This window comes from Lissotriton vulgaris, chromosome 8, assembly GCF_964263255.1.
Source record: "Lissotriton vulgaris chromosome 8, aLisVul1.2, whole genome shotgun sequence".
NCBI classification, from domain to species: domain Eukaryota; kingdom Metazoa; phylum Chordata; class Amphibia; order Caudata; family Salamandridae; genus Lissotriton; species Lissotriton vulgaris.
The window spans coordinates 1,174,122,151-1,174,140,267 of NC_141696.1; the positions used below are offsets into that span (position 1 = coordinate 1,174,122,151).

The 18,117-nt window shown below is 44.0% G+C and overlaps 1 protein-coding gene across 1 annotated transcript in view; it reads left to right on the top strand.

Moving 5' to 3' along the window:
• The window catches only part of NEK5 (NIMA related kinase 5), a 416,861-nt gene that overhangs the window by 235,059 nt on the left and 163,685 nt on the right, over nt 1-18,117 (top strand). The window contains exons 13-14 of the mRNA XM_086935035.1: nt 4,915-4,981; nt 15,074-15,193. Coding sequence (XP_086791161.1) covers nt 4,915-4,981; nt 15,074-15,193 — 187 coding nt within the window. The remainder of the gene's footprint in view (nt 1-4,914; nt 4,982-15,073; nt 15,194-18,117) is intronic.

Consider the following 18,117-nt stretch of genomic DNA (forward strand, 5'->3'; position numbering starts at 1 on the left):
ACGACGCGACTGCTGACTCCTCTTCTCTGCCACCCTGAGCTGAAAGGTGAGTGAGCCGCCCTCCCTGATTGTTAAACATCAGCCTATGCGGATACACGAACCCGCCCACACCGCGACACAGCACTCATCCTTATACCACACCAGACATATCTCGATAGCGTATCCCCCTCACTCTTTCCCTCCCTCTTTTCAAGCCCCTTTTCTTTTTCCCCCTTTGACTTACTTGTTCTCCAACATGGTAGGGAGCCTCACCCCGAGTTTCCTTCTATGTCGGTCTTCCCCTTCCCGTTTGCCCAGTTCTTATTCCTGATTCTCCTCCCAAACTACCCCAGTTGGACGATAAGCAAAAAATTGATATCAGGACGCCATGGTTGCCCCGGTGGACAAACATTAAGACAGACCCACTCTGAGGCCGAACTCGTAGAACAGGACATACTAACATTGGAAAGGGAATGCCAGCACTCGAAAGACCCAGTGACACTTAGGAGACTCACAGATAGACAATCACAGTATAGAGAACTTGTGACAGGAGAGGTGAAAACACAAGCACTAGCTACCCTACATCACCTATACGATGTAGGGGACAAGTCTGGTAAGCTCCTGGCATGGCTTAGCAAAAAGGAACGCGCGGAGAGATGGGTGGATCAGATCACAGACCCTCAGGGAACGATACTCCGTTCGGACACACATATAGCTGAGGCGTTTGCAGACCACTATGAACACTTCTACGAGGCTAGAAATTTAGGGACACGTGAAGAGGCAATGCAATATATGGATCACGCCGAACTCCCGACTTTGTCCACTGAGGACGCAAAGACGATGGTTTCCGATACTACCCTAGACAGCATCTCTGAGGCCCTGGCCAAACTGCGACCGGGGAAAACACCAGGCCCCAATGGCTTTCCAGCCGAATTCTTTAAACGTACGGCTGACCTCGTAGCGAAACACTTGAAGGGCCTATATGAGGATGCCCTGCAGGAAGGGAGGCTCCCCCCTGACCTGACCATGGCTACCATTGTCCCTATCCACAAGGACGGCAAATCAAAAGAGTATTGCGAGTCCTATCGTCCCATCTCATTATTAAACACAGAAATGAAGCTACTGGCCACTATCCTGGCGATGAGATTGCACTCGGTGATCTCGCAGCTAATACACCTTGATCAGACTAGATTTATACCAGATAGGGCCACCAGACTGAACCTCAGACGCACCCACAACTGGCTGCAAGAGGTCCGGGACAGAGAGGACCCACATTGGTTCCTGTCCCTCAATGAGGAAAAGGCCTTCGACGCAGTACACTGGCCGTTTATGGAGGGCGTCTTACAGAAATTCGGTTTCGGACCGAAATTTCAGAAGTGGGTACAAGTGCTATATACCGAGCCGAGGGCCAGAGTGAGAGTAAACGGGGTCCTGTCGCGAGAATTTCAAGTACGGAGATGGACCAGACAGGGGTGCCCTCTCTCCCCACTCTTGTTCGCCCTAACGATAGAGGTCCTAGCGGCTAGGATTCGCCAAAACCCAGATATCAGGGGATTTCAACGGACCGAAGGAGATGTGAGAGAGGAAAAGATCTCGCTCTATGCGGATGACGTACTTCTGTATGTGACCTCACCGGAGACGTCGATCCCGCAGCTATTTCATGAACTGGAGCTATACGGTGACCATGCCGGATACTGAATAAATTGGCATAAGTCGGTCTTATACAACCCCGCATGGAGGGGCGCGTGGCTGGACCTTGCAGGACGGCTGCTCACTACAACTGAGGGCTTTCAATATTTAGGGGTCTATCTCACCCTGGATCGACATATTTCGTACACCCGTAACATTGAGCGCATTATGGTGACCTCCATTGCAGATATGGACCGCTGGAGACTTCTCCCACTCACTCTCCTAGGCCGAGCGGCTATGTACAAGATGATTATTCTCCCCAAGTACTTGTACGCCCTTCAAAATGAGTATTATCCCTCCCCCCAAAAGTCTTCCCCAAGATACACGCAGACCTACGGGCCTTTGTATGGCTGGGTAAGCAACCTAGGGTAGCATTGACCACCCTACAAAGGCACCAATATAGTGGGGGGATTTCACTCCCGAATCTGGAGGCATACTACTGGGTGGAACACTTGGTCCCGATCAACGAATGGATTCCTGCACAGGCGGACCATCCCTCATATGCACTAGAGCGCCACAAACTAGCTTCCAGACATATTCTTTCCTATTTATATGGGGGGAATGACCGGAGACGTCTTTTACCGGCAACTGAAATTACTCTCCTTGCCTGGAGGACATCCACGAACCGTATGGGGTGGGACAGGAAGCCATCGAGACAAACACCGATCTGGCACTGCACATGGCTGACGGAGCTTCACAAACTAACGGGCTATAGGAGGTGGGATGACATAGGGATCTCTACACTAGGAGATATAATTGCCAAAGGGCAACTGAAATCGTTTGCAGTTTCGACCGCGGAATTCGGTCTACATCCCACACAGAGATACAAATACACTAGATTGAAACATGCATGGGGGGCTCAGAATATCGACACCACAGACCTGGCAGAATACGCCCCACTCGAAGGCAGGCTCCTACAGGAACACGTCCAGCAGAAGGCGGAATCTCTAACTTATAAGACCCTTACGAATAACATGTTAGATGACCTGGCCAAGCTTCAACAACAATGGGAGGCTGACGTGGGTGGCATGGAGGACATTGATTGGGAACTGATCTTAACACATCCCAGAGAAGTGGCAGTTAAATCTCGGCTCCGCCTTATCCAATTTAACGTATTACATAGAACCTACTTTGATAGAGTAAGGCTCCAGAAAATGGGGAAGACAGATGATGCTAAGTGCTTATGATGTCAGGACCCCAGGCGGGACTTCTTTCATGTTTAGTGGTCCGGCTCTAAAATACAGGGATACTGGTCAGATGTTCTCACGGAACTGTCGGCAGTCCTGGAGAGTCCATTACAGGTAGACCCCAAGCTGGCTCTATTGGGCATGACCATTGATGTAGATCTCCCACGCCCTCAGTTGACCTTCCTGGTGCTGGCCTTAGTAGTGGCCAAGAGAGACATAGCGAAATACTGGGGGGCACCAGAGATACCACTTCTGGAAGAATGGAGGAGAGGCCTAGATTTGTATATGGCGGCTGAGAGAGTCACGTACAAAGCAAGGGGGTGTCCTAAGAAATTTCGCAAAGTATGGGGGAAATGGAGAAGCTACCACGGATTGGATACTGGACTGTAATGGGTCACTACGAGAGGTGCATGTAGGAAGACAGAGAGCTTTAACAACAATGGTCCTGTTGATGATAATATGGGGAGTCCACCTTGTGGTCCTTTTTATGTGTGAACTGTATGCTTCAAAATAGGTAATGAATGGGGGGACGGCGGGAGTGGGGGCAAAAAATGTGCACTTTCTTATAGAGATGACTGCAATGTTCAGTTTTGGAGAAAATGCAAATAAAAACGGTTTCTCTGAGGCCCTGGCCAAACTGCGACCGCGGAAAACACCAGGCCCCAATGGCTTTCCAGCCGAATTCTTTAAACGTACGGCTGACCTCGTAACGAAACACTTGAAGGGCCTATATGAGGATGCCCTGCAGGAAGGGAGGCTCCCCCCTGACCTGACCATGGCTACCATTGTTCCTATCCACAAGGACGGCAAATCAAAAGAGTATTGCGAGTCCTATCGTCCCATCTCATTATTAAACACGGAAATGAAGCTACTGGCCACTATCCTGGCGATGAGATTGCACTCGGTGATCTCGCAGCTAATACACCTTGATCAGACTGGATTTATACCAGATAGGGCCACCAGACTGAACCTCAGACGCACCCACAACTGGCTGCAAGAGGTCCGGGACAGAGAGGACCCACATTGGTTCCTGTCCCTCGATGAGGAAAAGGCCTTCGACGCAGTACACTGGCCGTTTATGAAGGGCGTCTTACAGAAATTCGGTTTCGGACCGAAATTTCAGAAGTGGGTACAACTGCTATATACCGAGCCGAGGGCCAGAGTGAGAGTAAACTTCATTCTTCCACAGTTTATGTACCAGCTCATAGTTTCTTTAATATGGCTTCAGGACTGTGTCACATATAGTAGCACTGGAAGTGCTTTACATGGCAAGTCCCTGCCACAGTTTTAGGATGACTGGTGTCATAAATATTTGAAAAGCTAAAGTAGCAGTGTATAATTCATTAGAATGTGGTAAATGGTTATTTGTGACTGTAACTGGAAGGGAGTATGCTGCTTTTGCCTTTAAATGTAGCGACATTTGATAAAAGTTCTAAAGTAAACAACAGAACATGACAAAATAACACAATACAGATCAACATTACACAGATAAAACACAACAGAGCACAATATAATAAGACAGTCAAAATAGAATGCAACACAGCATGCAAAGTGAATGACACCAAGGCAGTGCATGAATGTAGTACAAAAACATTACCACCACAATAAATATGCACAAATGTTCTTGTCAAGTAGTACCACATCCCGAAATCTTATTTCATAATACATTGGTAGAAAGTGTTTACACTAAGCATTGTTTTATTTACTACCAAGGACATGAGTTAGAGCCTTCCCAAAATGTGTTGTGATCCGGCCCCACGAGTCCTATTCTGAAACAAAACTGATCCAAAATGTTGGTAGAGATTATTGCAGCCATTGGGTGATGACTGGTGAGGGTGAACTGGACAACGCTGGGTGAAGAAATGTACAAGCCTGGTGGCAATTACAGAGAAATCAGCAAAGTTCTTTTTAGTAGTACTAATTGGAAGGCATGATTCTATAGAGGCTAAACTGTAAATGATATTGATTATATGGCTAATTCTGCAGCCCCAATGCTGGTTGGCTGCCACTTTGAAATAAAATGGTTTATTACAAACATATTAAAATATTCTCCATACAGGTGTGCAGATTATCTCCAGAGACGGTGGGAAGCGCACCAGTATAAAATGAAAGTTGAAAAGCAGCTGGTAAGTAAACACTGAATGACAGAGAAATGGTGAGCCCAACATGCTATTCTATTCCAGGGCTTGAAGAGATTAATTATGTAAATTGTTCAGTGTATTGATCTCTTCTTTTCAAATTTGTACTGTGCCATTGTGTATTTAACACTTTCTAAGAGCTGCTCCAGTAATATTAAAGGGGTCACTCTGGCTGTGTATTTTGTGCACACGGAACTATCAACAATGGTGTTGTTTCCAGCAGAGATGCTTCCTGGACTGTGAGAGTGTTACTCCAGTCGAGTTGGAAAACACTCTCTTTTTGATACTTGTGTAAGGCAACCATGATTTTCCTTCCATACAACCACTGACCTACATTCAGGACTAAGCAAGTAAGGGGTGAGTAATGTAGTCATAAATATAACTATCCTTTTGATGCTCTTCTGCACCCTACAAATATCTAGGCTCCTGTCATTCTTCTGTCCACCCAGCTGCCTCTCCAATTTAATTTGTTCTAATCTTTTTATTGTCATTTTAGTTATGCATTTCTCATGTCCCTAACTTCCTCTCCATACCCCTATCTACGTGGAAATATTTGCAAGCCTGACCTGTCTTATTGCCACCCTCCATGTGCCTCTCTTTGGTTCATTCCCTCCACACTCCCCTCAAACAATGATATATATATGCCCACCTATCTTACTGTTCTCCTCCTCCTTTTCTCCTTCCCCAGGCAGAGAGTGATCCTGATACAGCAGAACGGTGAGTGTCACTGCACACAACACCAGCTCTACCACAATGACAGAGCAGCTACCCGGCGTTCGCTCCTTTCCCCTCCTACTCTTGGATCTCTCATTCCCAGCAGCGACAGGTGAAGAGAGAATTGTGATAGTGCAGCAGCACCCCACCTCACCTCTCCCATATTCTTTGTGCAAATCCACAAGAGGAAGGGTAACCTTACAGCAGGCAGTGGACATCTGCCTTCCTTTGGTTCCTTCAGTCTTTGGTGACCTGAGGACACGTGGGGATAGATGACAGAACAGCCCCTGCCCCTAGTCCATATCCCCAGAGTGAGTTGACCTCTGAGGTCTGTTGTGACTGCAGCAAGCCTTAATCCCCTCAGGTCTAAGGCGATATGGGGTTAGGGATGGCATCCCTATGACATGATGGCATTTGAGAAGCAACTTGATTGTCAACTGCAGTGATGTCACCTTGATTAAGTCTCAACATTAAGTGAAAACCCAAGATTAAATAACCCAACATTTTTGGGCACGGTGTAGTGAATTGATATTGTCTTGTATCAAAACGTGCCTTGTACCAGTGACCTTTTATCCCTAATAAAAGTTCCTTCCAAATCACAGAGTACCTATCGTAAGTCAGAAAGATCTTACGGTCTCGCCAAATGCCTGTTGCGGCCAATTCCCAAATCACAAAGACGGTGTATTAAATGAGCGTCCACTAACTTTTCCTATTCGGACTGCCTTATATAAATGGTTTGAGATCACAGTTGTGGATGCAAAACATTGAACTACAGCTGCACATGCAAATCTTTGAACAAATGATTGAACAGAAATCACCACCCGGCTTGGTGCGGCATTCAAGTCACAAAGAGGCAGTTTTCCCTTTTGGACAGCTTCAATCTTGTGAATGGTGGCAGGCGGACTCGGGGGTATATGACAGTGGTGTATCGAACCATTGCATCAATCAATCAATCAGTATTTGTAGAGCATGAATATCACTAGTGAGGGTAGGCAGGCACTGGGTTGCTGGACTTAGTTGAAGAGCAATGTCTTGAGTCTCTAACTGAAATCTGACAGCAAGGGTGGGGTGGACAACATACAGGTGGCATTAAGATAATTTTAAAAAGTCACTTACCTTGCAGACTTGCCACATGACGTCCTTCTTGCTCAGGTGTCTTCGCTCCTGGAAGCTCCGGACCAGGAAACTTTACTCTCCAATCCTGGCTCGTCTCTCAGCAGGAGAGACGCATCAGGATTGGAGGGAGCGGCCTCTTGCAACCCTCCTAAGAGCACTGGAGGCCTGCATTTGCGCTAACCTAGCTGTTTATGACAGCTAGGTTAGAGAAATTTAAAATGTACATGTCTTTCCTGGACGATGCAAGACGGCCGGACAAAGAGGCATGCATACTTTAAACATAAGTGCAGAGCTCCCTACTGCCACTTGGCAGCACTGGCCCTGCCCTGTTCTAACACTCAGTTCAGGACGGTTTGCTTCAAAATAAAATGGTAATAAATAAACTTTATTGCCATTTTATTTTTTAGCTGTCATGGGGCATTTGTTTTTAGGGGGCGAGGGGGCGCTCCTCTGCTCTCACGGAGGAGCTGCTCCTGATAAATACACAAATCGTGGGCTTTAGGTCGGTGATAAGTCCCAATGAAAATGGGATTCGAAGGGATTTGCTTCAGGGCTTATTGACCAAGATACATCAATGTGACCGGCAGAGATAATGACCAGCAAGCTACTGCCAGGACCAACCCCATTATTCTCATTACACCTGAGCAATGGATGCCAGGGTGGCTCACGTGACCACATTCTAAACACAGAACCCAACACATCTTGCCTTTTTATAGTAAACAACAACCAAAAAAATTCAAATAGATAAATTGATAAACAGGAAAATTATATTACCATTCCCAACGTGTTGTTGTCTATAAAGTACGCAGAAGAACATATTGCAAAGAAAGCAAAATTATATTCCAATTCAAATGACACATTGCATCTTAAATTGCCTCAAACCATGACATAATCCTTGAAATGAGAAGGTGCCTTCCTCACTCTCACAGACCTCCCTGAGTTCATATACTGGACCTGTGAGTTTTCAGAGGCACAATTAAACTGTTAATTCCCTTGACTGCATTTTGCTATTTGCTTGGACAATTTTTCCTTATTCCACCATTTGCCATCACTTAGCTTCACCACATTCTCCTTGACTACCTCAATCTCCATTGGCAGGGAGAACTTGGAATGACACTTTACCACAATACCTGGTAGTTTTACTCTCACCCAATCCCCTTTGTTAAAAAGAGATTGACGTCTTCCTTTTGTAGAATCAGCCCTGGTATACTTTCTCTGAGCCTTCTTTCAGTTCTCCTTGACACCCTCAAGTTTAACATTTGACCCTTTCAAAACATTCATCCAATGTCTGACCTGTTTGTTAGCAGCTACCCTTCCCTTCAACAGAACAAAAGGTGAAACATTGGTGGTAGCAAATGGAGAGGTGCGCAATGCGCACAACAAATCCATGAGCTCCTTCTCCCATTTCAACCCATTAGCCACTGAAAGTTGAATATTTTCCTTGCTGATCCTGTTGTAGCAATTTACTAAACCATTACTATGGGGATGGTAAAGAGAAGTAGTAATATGCTTCATTCCCCAATGAGACATACATCTTTGAAATTCCTTGTATGTAAATTGCACCCTATTGTCCGTGACCAGTTCAACTGGTGCACCTTCCCTAAATAACAAGGATTATAAAAAGGCCAGTACCTCCTCCGTGTTAGCTGATTTCATGAACTGGACCTCTGGCCACCTTGTGCCATAATCCACCAGCACCAACCCATATATACTGCGTTCATTCAGAACATACATGGGCCCAATGATATCCAACCCTAAATTAAACCATGGTTTATCTGGAACAGGAATTGCTTCAACCGGGCTGGGAAAAATCCCTTTAGTCTTGTCCCATGCCACACTCTCCCTGACAAAATGCTCCACACTCCGTCCATTCCTGGCCACCAGACCAACTCCCTGATCCTCCTCTTCATGGCCCTCATCCCAACATGTCCTCCGTGAGCTGAAGCCAAAATCTTACTTTGTAGCTTCACTGGCACCACCAGCAAATCAGTCCTCCCCATCACTGCATTCTTGATGATTAATTGAGGAAATACATGCTTATAAGAATTCACACCTGCATTGGAATCCTTGGGTATCCATACTTTACCCAACATACCCACAACTTCTTGCATCACCTCATCACCCAACACTGCTTCTCTCCCTTCTTCCTCTGAAATGCACACAAAACCAGCTTCTCCCAGCGTCGCAACTATATAAACCTCCTCCCACTCCACATCAGTGATGTCCCTTTTGATTGGCAACCAGGATAAACAATCCGCAAACACGTTTTTTGCCCCCGGAATATATTCTAAACTGAACTGGTACTCCATCATTCTATAATGCCACTTAGCTATGCAATGAGTGGCCTTGCTAGTAAACAGATTCAACAAAGGCTTTTGGTCAATGTGAATGATAAACTCCAAACCCCACAAATAGTTCCTGAAATAACCCACTCCCCAGCAGGAGGCTAAAGATTCTCTCTCAATAACTGGGTATGTCGGCTCCACTTCTGTCGATGCCCTAGATGCGAACGATACAACTACCTCCCAGCCTTCCCTTTTCTGCAACAGCACAGCACCCACACCATGCTGATTGGCATCAGTTCCCACAATTGATGGTTCCTTGGCAACAAAAGGCGGAAGGGCAATGGCATTCCCAAGTTCACATTTGACATCATGAAATTCCCTTTCATGCTCAACGGACCAAACAAACTGCTGATTCTTTTTCAACAACCCTCTCATGTACTGTGTTTTCCCACTGCATTTCGGAATGAACCTTGCATAAAACTCCAACATTCTAAAGAAGGAGCACAACTTGTTCTGTGGGATGGAAACTCCTTGATAGCCCTAACCAGATCCTCCTTTGGTTTCACACCTCGAGCGACAAATTGTAACCTAAAATAGTCTACAGTGTCCACAGCAAACCTACATTTCTCTATCTTAAGCGTAACCCCCATCTGTCAAAATGGACAAAACTTCTCATCATGGGACTCAATGTTTTTCTCATACACTAAAATAGTTCTCTGAAAACACCTCACATGCGGAACCCCCACAAACATCGCTTCAATGGCCCTCTGAAATACTGCAGAAGCTGATGCCAACCCAAAAGGTATTCTCTTAAACCTGTACACACCAGAAGAGGAAATAAATTAGTCAGATGGCAGCTCTCCTTGTGCAAGGTGACTTGATGATAAGCGAACGACTTGTCCAAAGTCGAAGAAATGTTGGCACCCTTAAGCGATCTTAACATTTCAGTGATATTGGGCAAGGGACATCTTTGCACCCAAATCCTCTCATTCAGGTCCCTTAAGTCAATACCTTCCTGGCCAAAACCACCTGTGCTAACCATTCAGAGCTTTTTATAGGTCCATTTATACCATGTTGGCATAAGTATGCCACTTCCTGCTCCAACTCCCTCCTCATCACAAGAGGTATCTGTCTGGGTTTGTGGACTACTGGCTGGTCCCCATCCTTCAAAATTATGCGGTGGCCGAATTCTTTGATCCCCCCCCTAATTTTTCACGGAACACCTCAGGAAAAGCTGTTTTCCAACTTCCACCCTGAACTGCCCACACAGATTTGTATTCTTATTTAAGCAATACTTGCTCAGGATTTATTGACCGAGATACATCAATGTGACCGGCAGAGCCAACGACAAGCCAGCAACTGCCAGGTACACCCCAACATTCTCATTCCACCTGAGCAATGGTTGTTAGGGTGGCTCAAGCACCCACATTCTAATCACAAAATCTTACAGTCAGCCCTCTTCAACCATTGCTTGTATATCTGTATTGTTGGATCTGGGGGTCTCTAGTTGGCAATGGTTTTCACCTTTGTCCAAATAGGGACCCTTACTTCTAAGTCAGGATAAGGGGATTACACTCACCCCCTTGGTAGCTTGGCACGAGAAGATAGGCTTATCCCAGAGTCAGTGTGTTAAGCATTTGTGAATATGCACAGTAATACAGTGAAAATACTGCAGATGGACACCACACAGGTTTTATAAAAATAAGTATTCTTTATATAGACTTATCACAAGACCCTCAAACGACAAAAATCCACAATACTACACTTAAGATTACTTAAAAGATGATTAAAGTCTCTTAGGTCAAGTTGTTGGTAGATGCGACAACGTTCTCAACAAAGTACCTGGATGCGTAACGCAAAGTGAACAAAAGGCTCGCAAAAGGGGAGATGCGTTGGTTCCGTGACCCGGGGGAACGGTTGCGTCCTTCCTCAATGCTTGCGCAGAGTAGGGGACTCGTCGTGAGCCTTACCGGTGGGGAGGTGATGCATAGATTCTCGGTTTGCGGGCCCGTTGTGGTGTGCAAGATGGCATCTTGATGCGATGCGATGATCTGGTTGCGATGCGAGAAGATGACGTCCTTGATGCGGCGATGTGATGAGGATGCGTTGACACCCTGGCAGCCTTTCGACGACTCTGTACTCCGGCAGCCGCGACACTCCCTGCGACACGCTTCTCCGGCGATGTGTTGGTGACTTTTACAATGGCGTCACGCTTCTCCCGTGATGCGACAGTAGACAGCTTCGATGAACACATGCTTTCAGGGAGATGCGGCGAAGGCTCGCTTCTCCGGCGTTGCGAGGATTTCAGCTGCGGCAGTGACACGCTTCTTCTCGATGCGTCGCGCTTCCAGCTCCAGCGGCACGCAAGTGACTGGAGTCAGAATTCCCAACAAGGAAATTCAGGAGGGAGCTGGAAGTGAAGTCTTTTTTCCCTGAGACTTCAGCAGGAGGAAAGCACAGTTCAAGCGCCCTAGGAGAATATTCTGTAGATGAAAGTCCTTACAAAGATCCTTCTCCTTTCCCTTATCAATGAAGCAACCACTGCAGGCCAACCCAGCAAACAGCACACTGGCAGAGGGGCAGTCCAAACTCCTCCAGCTTCCTTGGTTCTTCTCCTTGGCAGAAAGGTTTCTTGTTCCAGAAGTGATCTAATTTCTTGGGATCAGGGTCCCAATATTTATACCCCAAAATCCTTTGTTCTCTGAAGGCAGAGAGGCCTCTGCCTAGTCCAAACCAGTTCCTGAGTACTTTGTTTACATAACTCTCTTCTTCCTTTCACTGTACAGGGCAGAGACATCAGCCGCCCCACAGGAGGTGGAGCCAGCACAGAGGAGGGAAGATACAGCTCTGGAGCACTCTGTTGACATGATTCCTTCTCTCCTTTCACAGAGACATCAGACAAGCCACAGGGGGTGGAGCCAGCATTGTAGAGGGAAGGCCCAGCCCTATTCAGGTCCCAGGTGCAACTCCTCCCTCCCATCTAGATGCAGATCTCTCTATTCGCCACTGGGCTGCCTCGGCCTGTCTCCTGGAATCCCCAAGCCCTGTCTCTCACAAACCTAGACAAGGAATACACAACCCAGCAGAAGCAGGCCTGGATAGTTAGGCAAGAAAATACCTACTTTCTAAAAGTGGTATTTTCAAACACAGAATATTAAAACCAATTTTACTAATTTATATTATTCTGAGTTCAGGCATACTAAATTCGAATTTCTACCATGTTCCCTGAGTCAGTTAGGATTATAAGAATGTAATAATCTAACTGCCCATTCTGGTCTATGAGAACAGGTAGCCTTCAATAGTGAAAAATAAAAATGGAAGTAATTCACTATTAGAACATGCTACACACATCAGAGCATGTCCTACCGTATACTTACAACGCACCCTGCCCTTGGGCCTACCATAGGGGTGTCTAATATGAAGCAAAGGGAAGGTTTGGGGACTGGCAAGTGGGTGCACTTGGCCTAGTCGACATGGTAGTGCTAGACTGCACACAGGCCTTGCAGTGGCAGGCCTGAGACACATTTTACGAGCTGCTTCTGTGGGTGGCACAGCCAGTGCTGCAAGCCCACCAGCAGAATTTGATTTACAAGCCCTGGGTACACATGGTACACTGTACTAGGGGCTGACAGATAAATCAAATAACCTGATCATGGAATAACCAATTAGTATATAACTTTAACATAGGGAGCACTTGCACTGTGGCACTAATTAGCAGTGGCACAGTGCCCAAGGCATAAAACCAGTAAAAGCATATCAAAACAGAGGAGGAAATCCGTCAAAATGGAAGGGATACTCACGCCAATGATGCCAGGTCTAACAGGTATAGTACATTTTGTACTCGAAGGAGTACTGTGCACCTATACACTTTGAAATAGTGCTTATGCATTGGTGAAAAAAAGAAGCCTGTCTCAATTTTATCTTTCACCTGTCACTTTGAGAGGCTTCTTGCTGCAGCAGCTGCAGGACCTTCTGCAAGAGATGCTGCAGAGTGCAGTGAGTGGCCTTCTGTGCATACTCCTATTGCATGGTTCTGAGTTTACCAGGCATCTGGTAGCCAACTATCCCATCTGCTGCCTTTAGAGACATTTGTATCATTGACAGCAAGTATTGCTTACTTTCTGCTGCTTATCCTTGTTGCCAAAAGTTGTGTTGGAGTTGGAGGGCAGGATTTTCACATAGTGTGAAGCCCCCTAGTAGGAAGTAAGTTATGTTGTCATGTTAGGCCCACAGGTTATCATCACAGCCTATTTGGGATCCATTCTCAACATCCTGTGATCCTGAGAAGATCACTTAATCTCCCCGTGCCTAACAAAAATGAATGTGTCCTTCTGTAACAAAACCGGTGCTCATGTAAAGCGCTCTGATACCTGATGTCCCGGATCTAGTTTGCGCTACATAAAACTCTAGCTGTAATCAATCCACAAGCTACATCACACAGAGATACCAGCTTTCCATTCATCATCACATTCTCAAAACATCCACACTCCACATTTTACAGCATGCTCCTTTCCGCCCATGCATACACAGGCACTTCATGTCAGTACACCATACACTTTTCTTACATACAGAACAAACCAAACATGCCATGGGATTACAGACATCTAATAATGATCTGAGGTCCTGCACTCTTTCTGATGACTTCAGAATAACATGAAGTAACAACCCGTGGCACTGTCTCTGTGTGCAAATTGGGCAGTGATGTCTTTCTTGAGTATGGGCGCTGTGTCATATAGGTATAAAATGGATTTTGTTGCTTTAGCAAATTTATCATTTTTGTTGGTGTGTTAAAATTGAATGTTGCAGTATTACTGAGTGATGGTGTGAATATGGGTATTGACTGGTGATTAGTGAATGATTGTAGAAATCTCAATGTTCTTTAAGGAATACTGAGAGAGGGTGCAAATCTGAACATTTCTTTGGCTTAATGAGTGATGGTGCAAACCTGACCGGTACTTCATATCTCTGAATGTAAGCCTGAAAAGCAGTCAACATCAATGAATCATGGTCAAAATCTGAACATGCACCCAGAACTACTAAGTGATTGGGCAAAGGAACACATCTAAACAAGCAAAAAGAATGTTAGTAATGGTACAAATATGACTATGTATTAAATATTATTGAGCGATGGGGAAAATCTAAACAACAATATTAGTCATAGTTCTTGACATATGGTGGGCATACTTGGCACATTGGTACCCACTGCACTGTATTGATTGCATTAAAGTAATGGGCTTAATTCTTAACATATTATAGGGACTCTTGGGACAGCATCATTTTCATAATTCTTTACATATATATATATTGTGGAATTCTTTTTGCATGACTGTACACAGACCCTGTGTAAAATTTGCACTGCAATGATATTGATAGTTTTCTATATTTTTATAACACTATAGCTGCTGTTCTTAAAAGCCTCAGCCGGTAAGACTGGTTTAATGTGCCTTCTCTCCCTCACTAATCCATTTAAGCACTCACAAATTCATCAAGCAATCAATCAGTGTATTGACATATTCCACCATCTATGAAATCACTCACCTTATATGGATTGATGCAGTAAGTCTCTTATTTATCCTTCAATGCATTTCCATATTCATGCAAACGCTGGCTCATTATCAAATTCTCCCACTCACCCACACAATCACATTTGAAATAGTCAGGCCTTTTGGCTTTATAGTGGTTATTTACTTTTTCAGTAAATTATCACCATGAAATTACACTCTGGTCATGATCGGTATTAGTGCAAAAATGGGCACAAAACCATTTTGCTGTAATGCTTGCACCGCAGCTTAGGTCTAAAGGATCCCAGTAGTGCCACTGTGTTTCTTCGTGGTTTATACTTTGGGTGATATAGGGAAAGATGACTGAAGAGATAAATTAGCAAGGACGATAGATACATCTAAAAATATAAATGTTCTCCTTGCAAATACCATTTCTTACAAATAAATTTCTTTCACATGTACAGGGACTTCGTCCATCCACTGCTGATCATCACAATAACCACTTCCCCCAGCAAGAAATGAAGCAAGAGCAGCCAATGGAGCAACAACAGCAACCAATCATGAAGAATGGAGATAGGGAACAGGTGAAATAGACGCATAAACAGAATTCTGTCTTCATTATAAGTACTTCTCGAAATTGTTGTGACATTCTTGTTATTTCAAATGTGGGAGAGGACCTCATCTTTTTTCGTGGTCTTATGTTTCCAAAGAAGACTGCCAAATAACACTATATCTATGTGACCTTTTCAAAGAAAAAGTTGTAAATTAAAATCCTGAGAGCTTGATCGTAATACCATAGAAAACAGTGATTTGAGGAAATGAATGTTAGCATATCTTTGTCTTCAAGGAGCTTTCCTTGCGTATCTGGCAGTCGTTCTGTGTCTTGTGGTTTAGAAAAGGGTTTTCATGCTAAAAAAAGGATAGCATGTAGATCTTCTTATTAATCTCCAGACCTTTTTTCCTGATAAATCCATTTGCATTACCTTTCAAACTGTGTAAATTGCCTTTTACCTGAGGCCGTAAGTGTCATCTCATGAACACTGTTGCACTTAGAAATGGTTACTAGTAATTTAAGTTGAAGTTTTACCACAATATAATATTTTAATCAACACAGACTGGGACTTCTGATATCTAAACAAACTGTATCATGACCCTCCATGTTTAGCAAAGTAACAATTCTTTACTATGCAGAACTTACTTACCCTAGGATTATTTTAGCCTTTCACATGCCTGATCTTTACTCTGTAGTTGATTATGATTAAGACTATGTAAAATGTGGTGGTAAAAACATGATCCAAAACATTAGGTCCACTGAAAAAAACTAATTTTAAGAGTTCGGGAATAGAGAGGACATTTTTGTGGGTTACAAAAATGAGAGGAAGATTGGAGAAAATGTAAAAAAATATCATACGTGGAAAGGGACAGGTAAGACACCTTCTTCTCCCTGTCCTCGGAAAGTCAGTTGTCTACTGGCAAGATATTCTTCACGAGGCATAGTGGCCACCAGTTGATGTTCAGAACACTTCGATTTTGCAAAATCACACATGACCTGATCCTAAGAGGGGGGGGGACCATCAAAAAGTATGTGGTTACAAAATAGAGAATAATATGGTCTACCCTACCTTCCCAGAGAGCCCCTCCTAACTGCAGAGGTTGTGATCATTACTGGGGAATAATTTAAGTCCGTCAGTATCACTCCCTGCATTGGTAGGTTAAGCACAGACGTTCTGGCCATTTACTTAATCAAAGAACAAAGCCCATTTGTGCATGAACACCACCAGTCTACACAGTTGAACCTTGTAGATTAAACTTTCAGAAGAATTTCTCAATCATAGTGACTTTCCAGAAATCTCTGACACAATTTTATTCCTATATATATCCTACGAGGTTAATTGGGGATTTATGTTATATTCCTTCTGGGTGTGGGAATTCTCCCAATTGCTACTATCAGTCCTTATCAGCATCATTCTGCCATTTCTTAGGAGGTTGACTGCGGTAGCAGGGAAATGTTCAGAATCGTATTATGCGAGAAAGAACTTGGGGCCGATATACAAAGCCATTTTGTGGTTGCAAAGTATCAGATTTCCAAAAATCATAAGGTTAGAGACAGTAAAACAAAAAAGGCTATTTGTTATGCACTAAACCTATTTTGCGATTCGGAAATAGTTTCCTGAATCACAAAATGGATTTAGAAAGTCAAAACTAATGTGACCAATCTTTTTGTAATCCGAAACGTATTTTGTGAACTGACTTATGCACTAGTAGGTTCGTATACAAAATAAGGATTTGGATATAGTCGCAATCTGACCTACCTCATTAATATTTATTAGGTAGGTCGCAAATTGCAATTGTAACAATTGCAAAACTGTGGCCTGCAGAATAGTTTACCACCCCAAGTTGGATGTCTGTGACTTTTGGTGAAATTCTGATGGCAAACCTTTTATACATATGATACTATTTCCCAGTTAGGTGGAAAGGTACTTTCACACCATGCAGCTCCCAAACTGCAAAACAATAATCATCAGCAAACCTGTTTTGGGGGTCGGTAAAAGTTTACCTACTCCTGCAACGGGTTTACTACATAAGAAGTACCTCTTTTGCAGATGCAAACACTCCTATTTTGCAAAAATGGTTAGCACACCTGCCACAAAGTCACTGTTTGTGAAAGAAAACATTATAACTTGTGAGAGAGTCCTGTTTGAGTATTGTGATTGGTTGCCAGTTTTAATGGGAAGAGCATGATAGAATAATATGGTGCAGTATAATTACAAGATGGTTGCAAAATACAAATTCAAGGTGTTCCAAATTAGCTTTGAGAACCCTAAAAAAATGTTTAGTACTCTTCAGACGGCATAGGACTTAGATTGCACAGGGTGGCTGTAGATGATAAAGTGCTAACTGGATTGAATTGTAAAGCCCAATTAATAACTTGGAAGCCTTTCTCAATAGTAGTGTAGGCCAATCAGTGACGAAGAAGCTTATGCCTATTGGGCTTATGCATATTCCCCTGCAAGAGTACAGTCTGAGTTCAGTACCCGAGACCTCAGCCTGCTATTTTTTATTGTGAATATGTCATTACCATGCTTGCCTTTCCAACGAAAATGTAAATAATTCCTAGGTAAGTGTATAAATATATATGCAACAGTAATTGTGGGTAAAGGGTACAGTGCCCGGTGCTTAACTCTCAGGACACTAGTACCTACCAGTGTGGTAAGTATAATACATAAAAAACACAATACTGAGATAAGTAACAGTTTCAGACAACAGAATTTCTTGTGATGAATTCTTTATTCATTCACGTCGTTGATTTCTTATACAGCCAACACGTGTTTTGCGCACACTGTGCTTCTTCAGGGTTTATGCGAACACCTTATTCTCTTGTGTGATTCCCCTATGTGTAGTTTGTTCCCCAAGTTGCTTATTATAAGGTCTTCAATCTCTATATTGTTACTTGTTTTACATGTGCATAGATTAATATTGTATCTTCCTGTGCGTACCCCCAATTCTG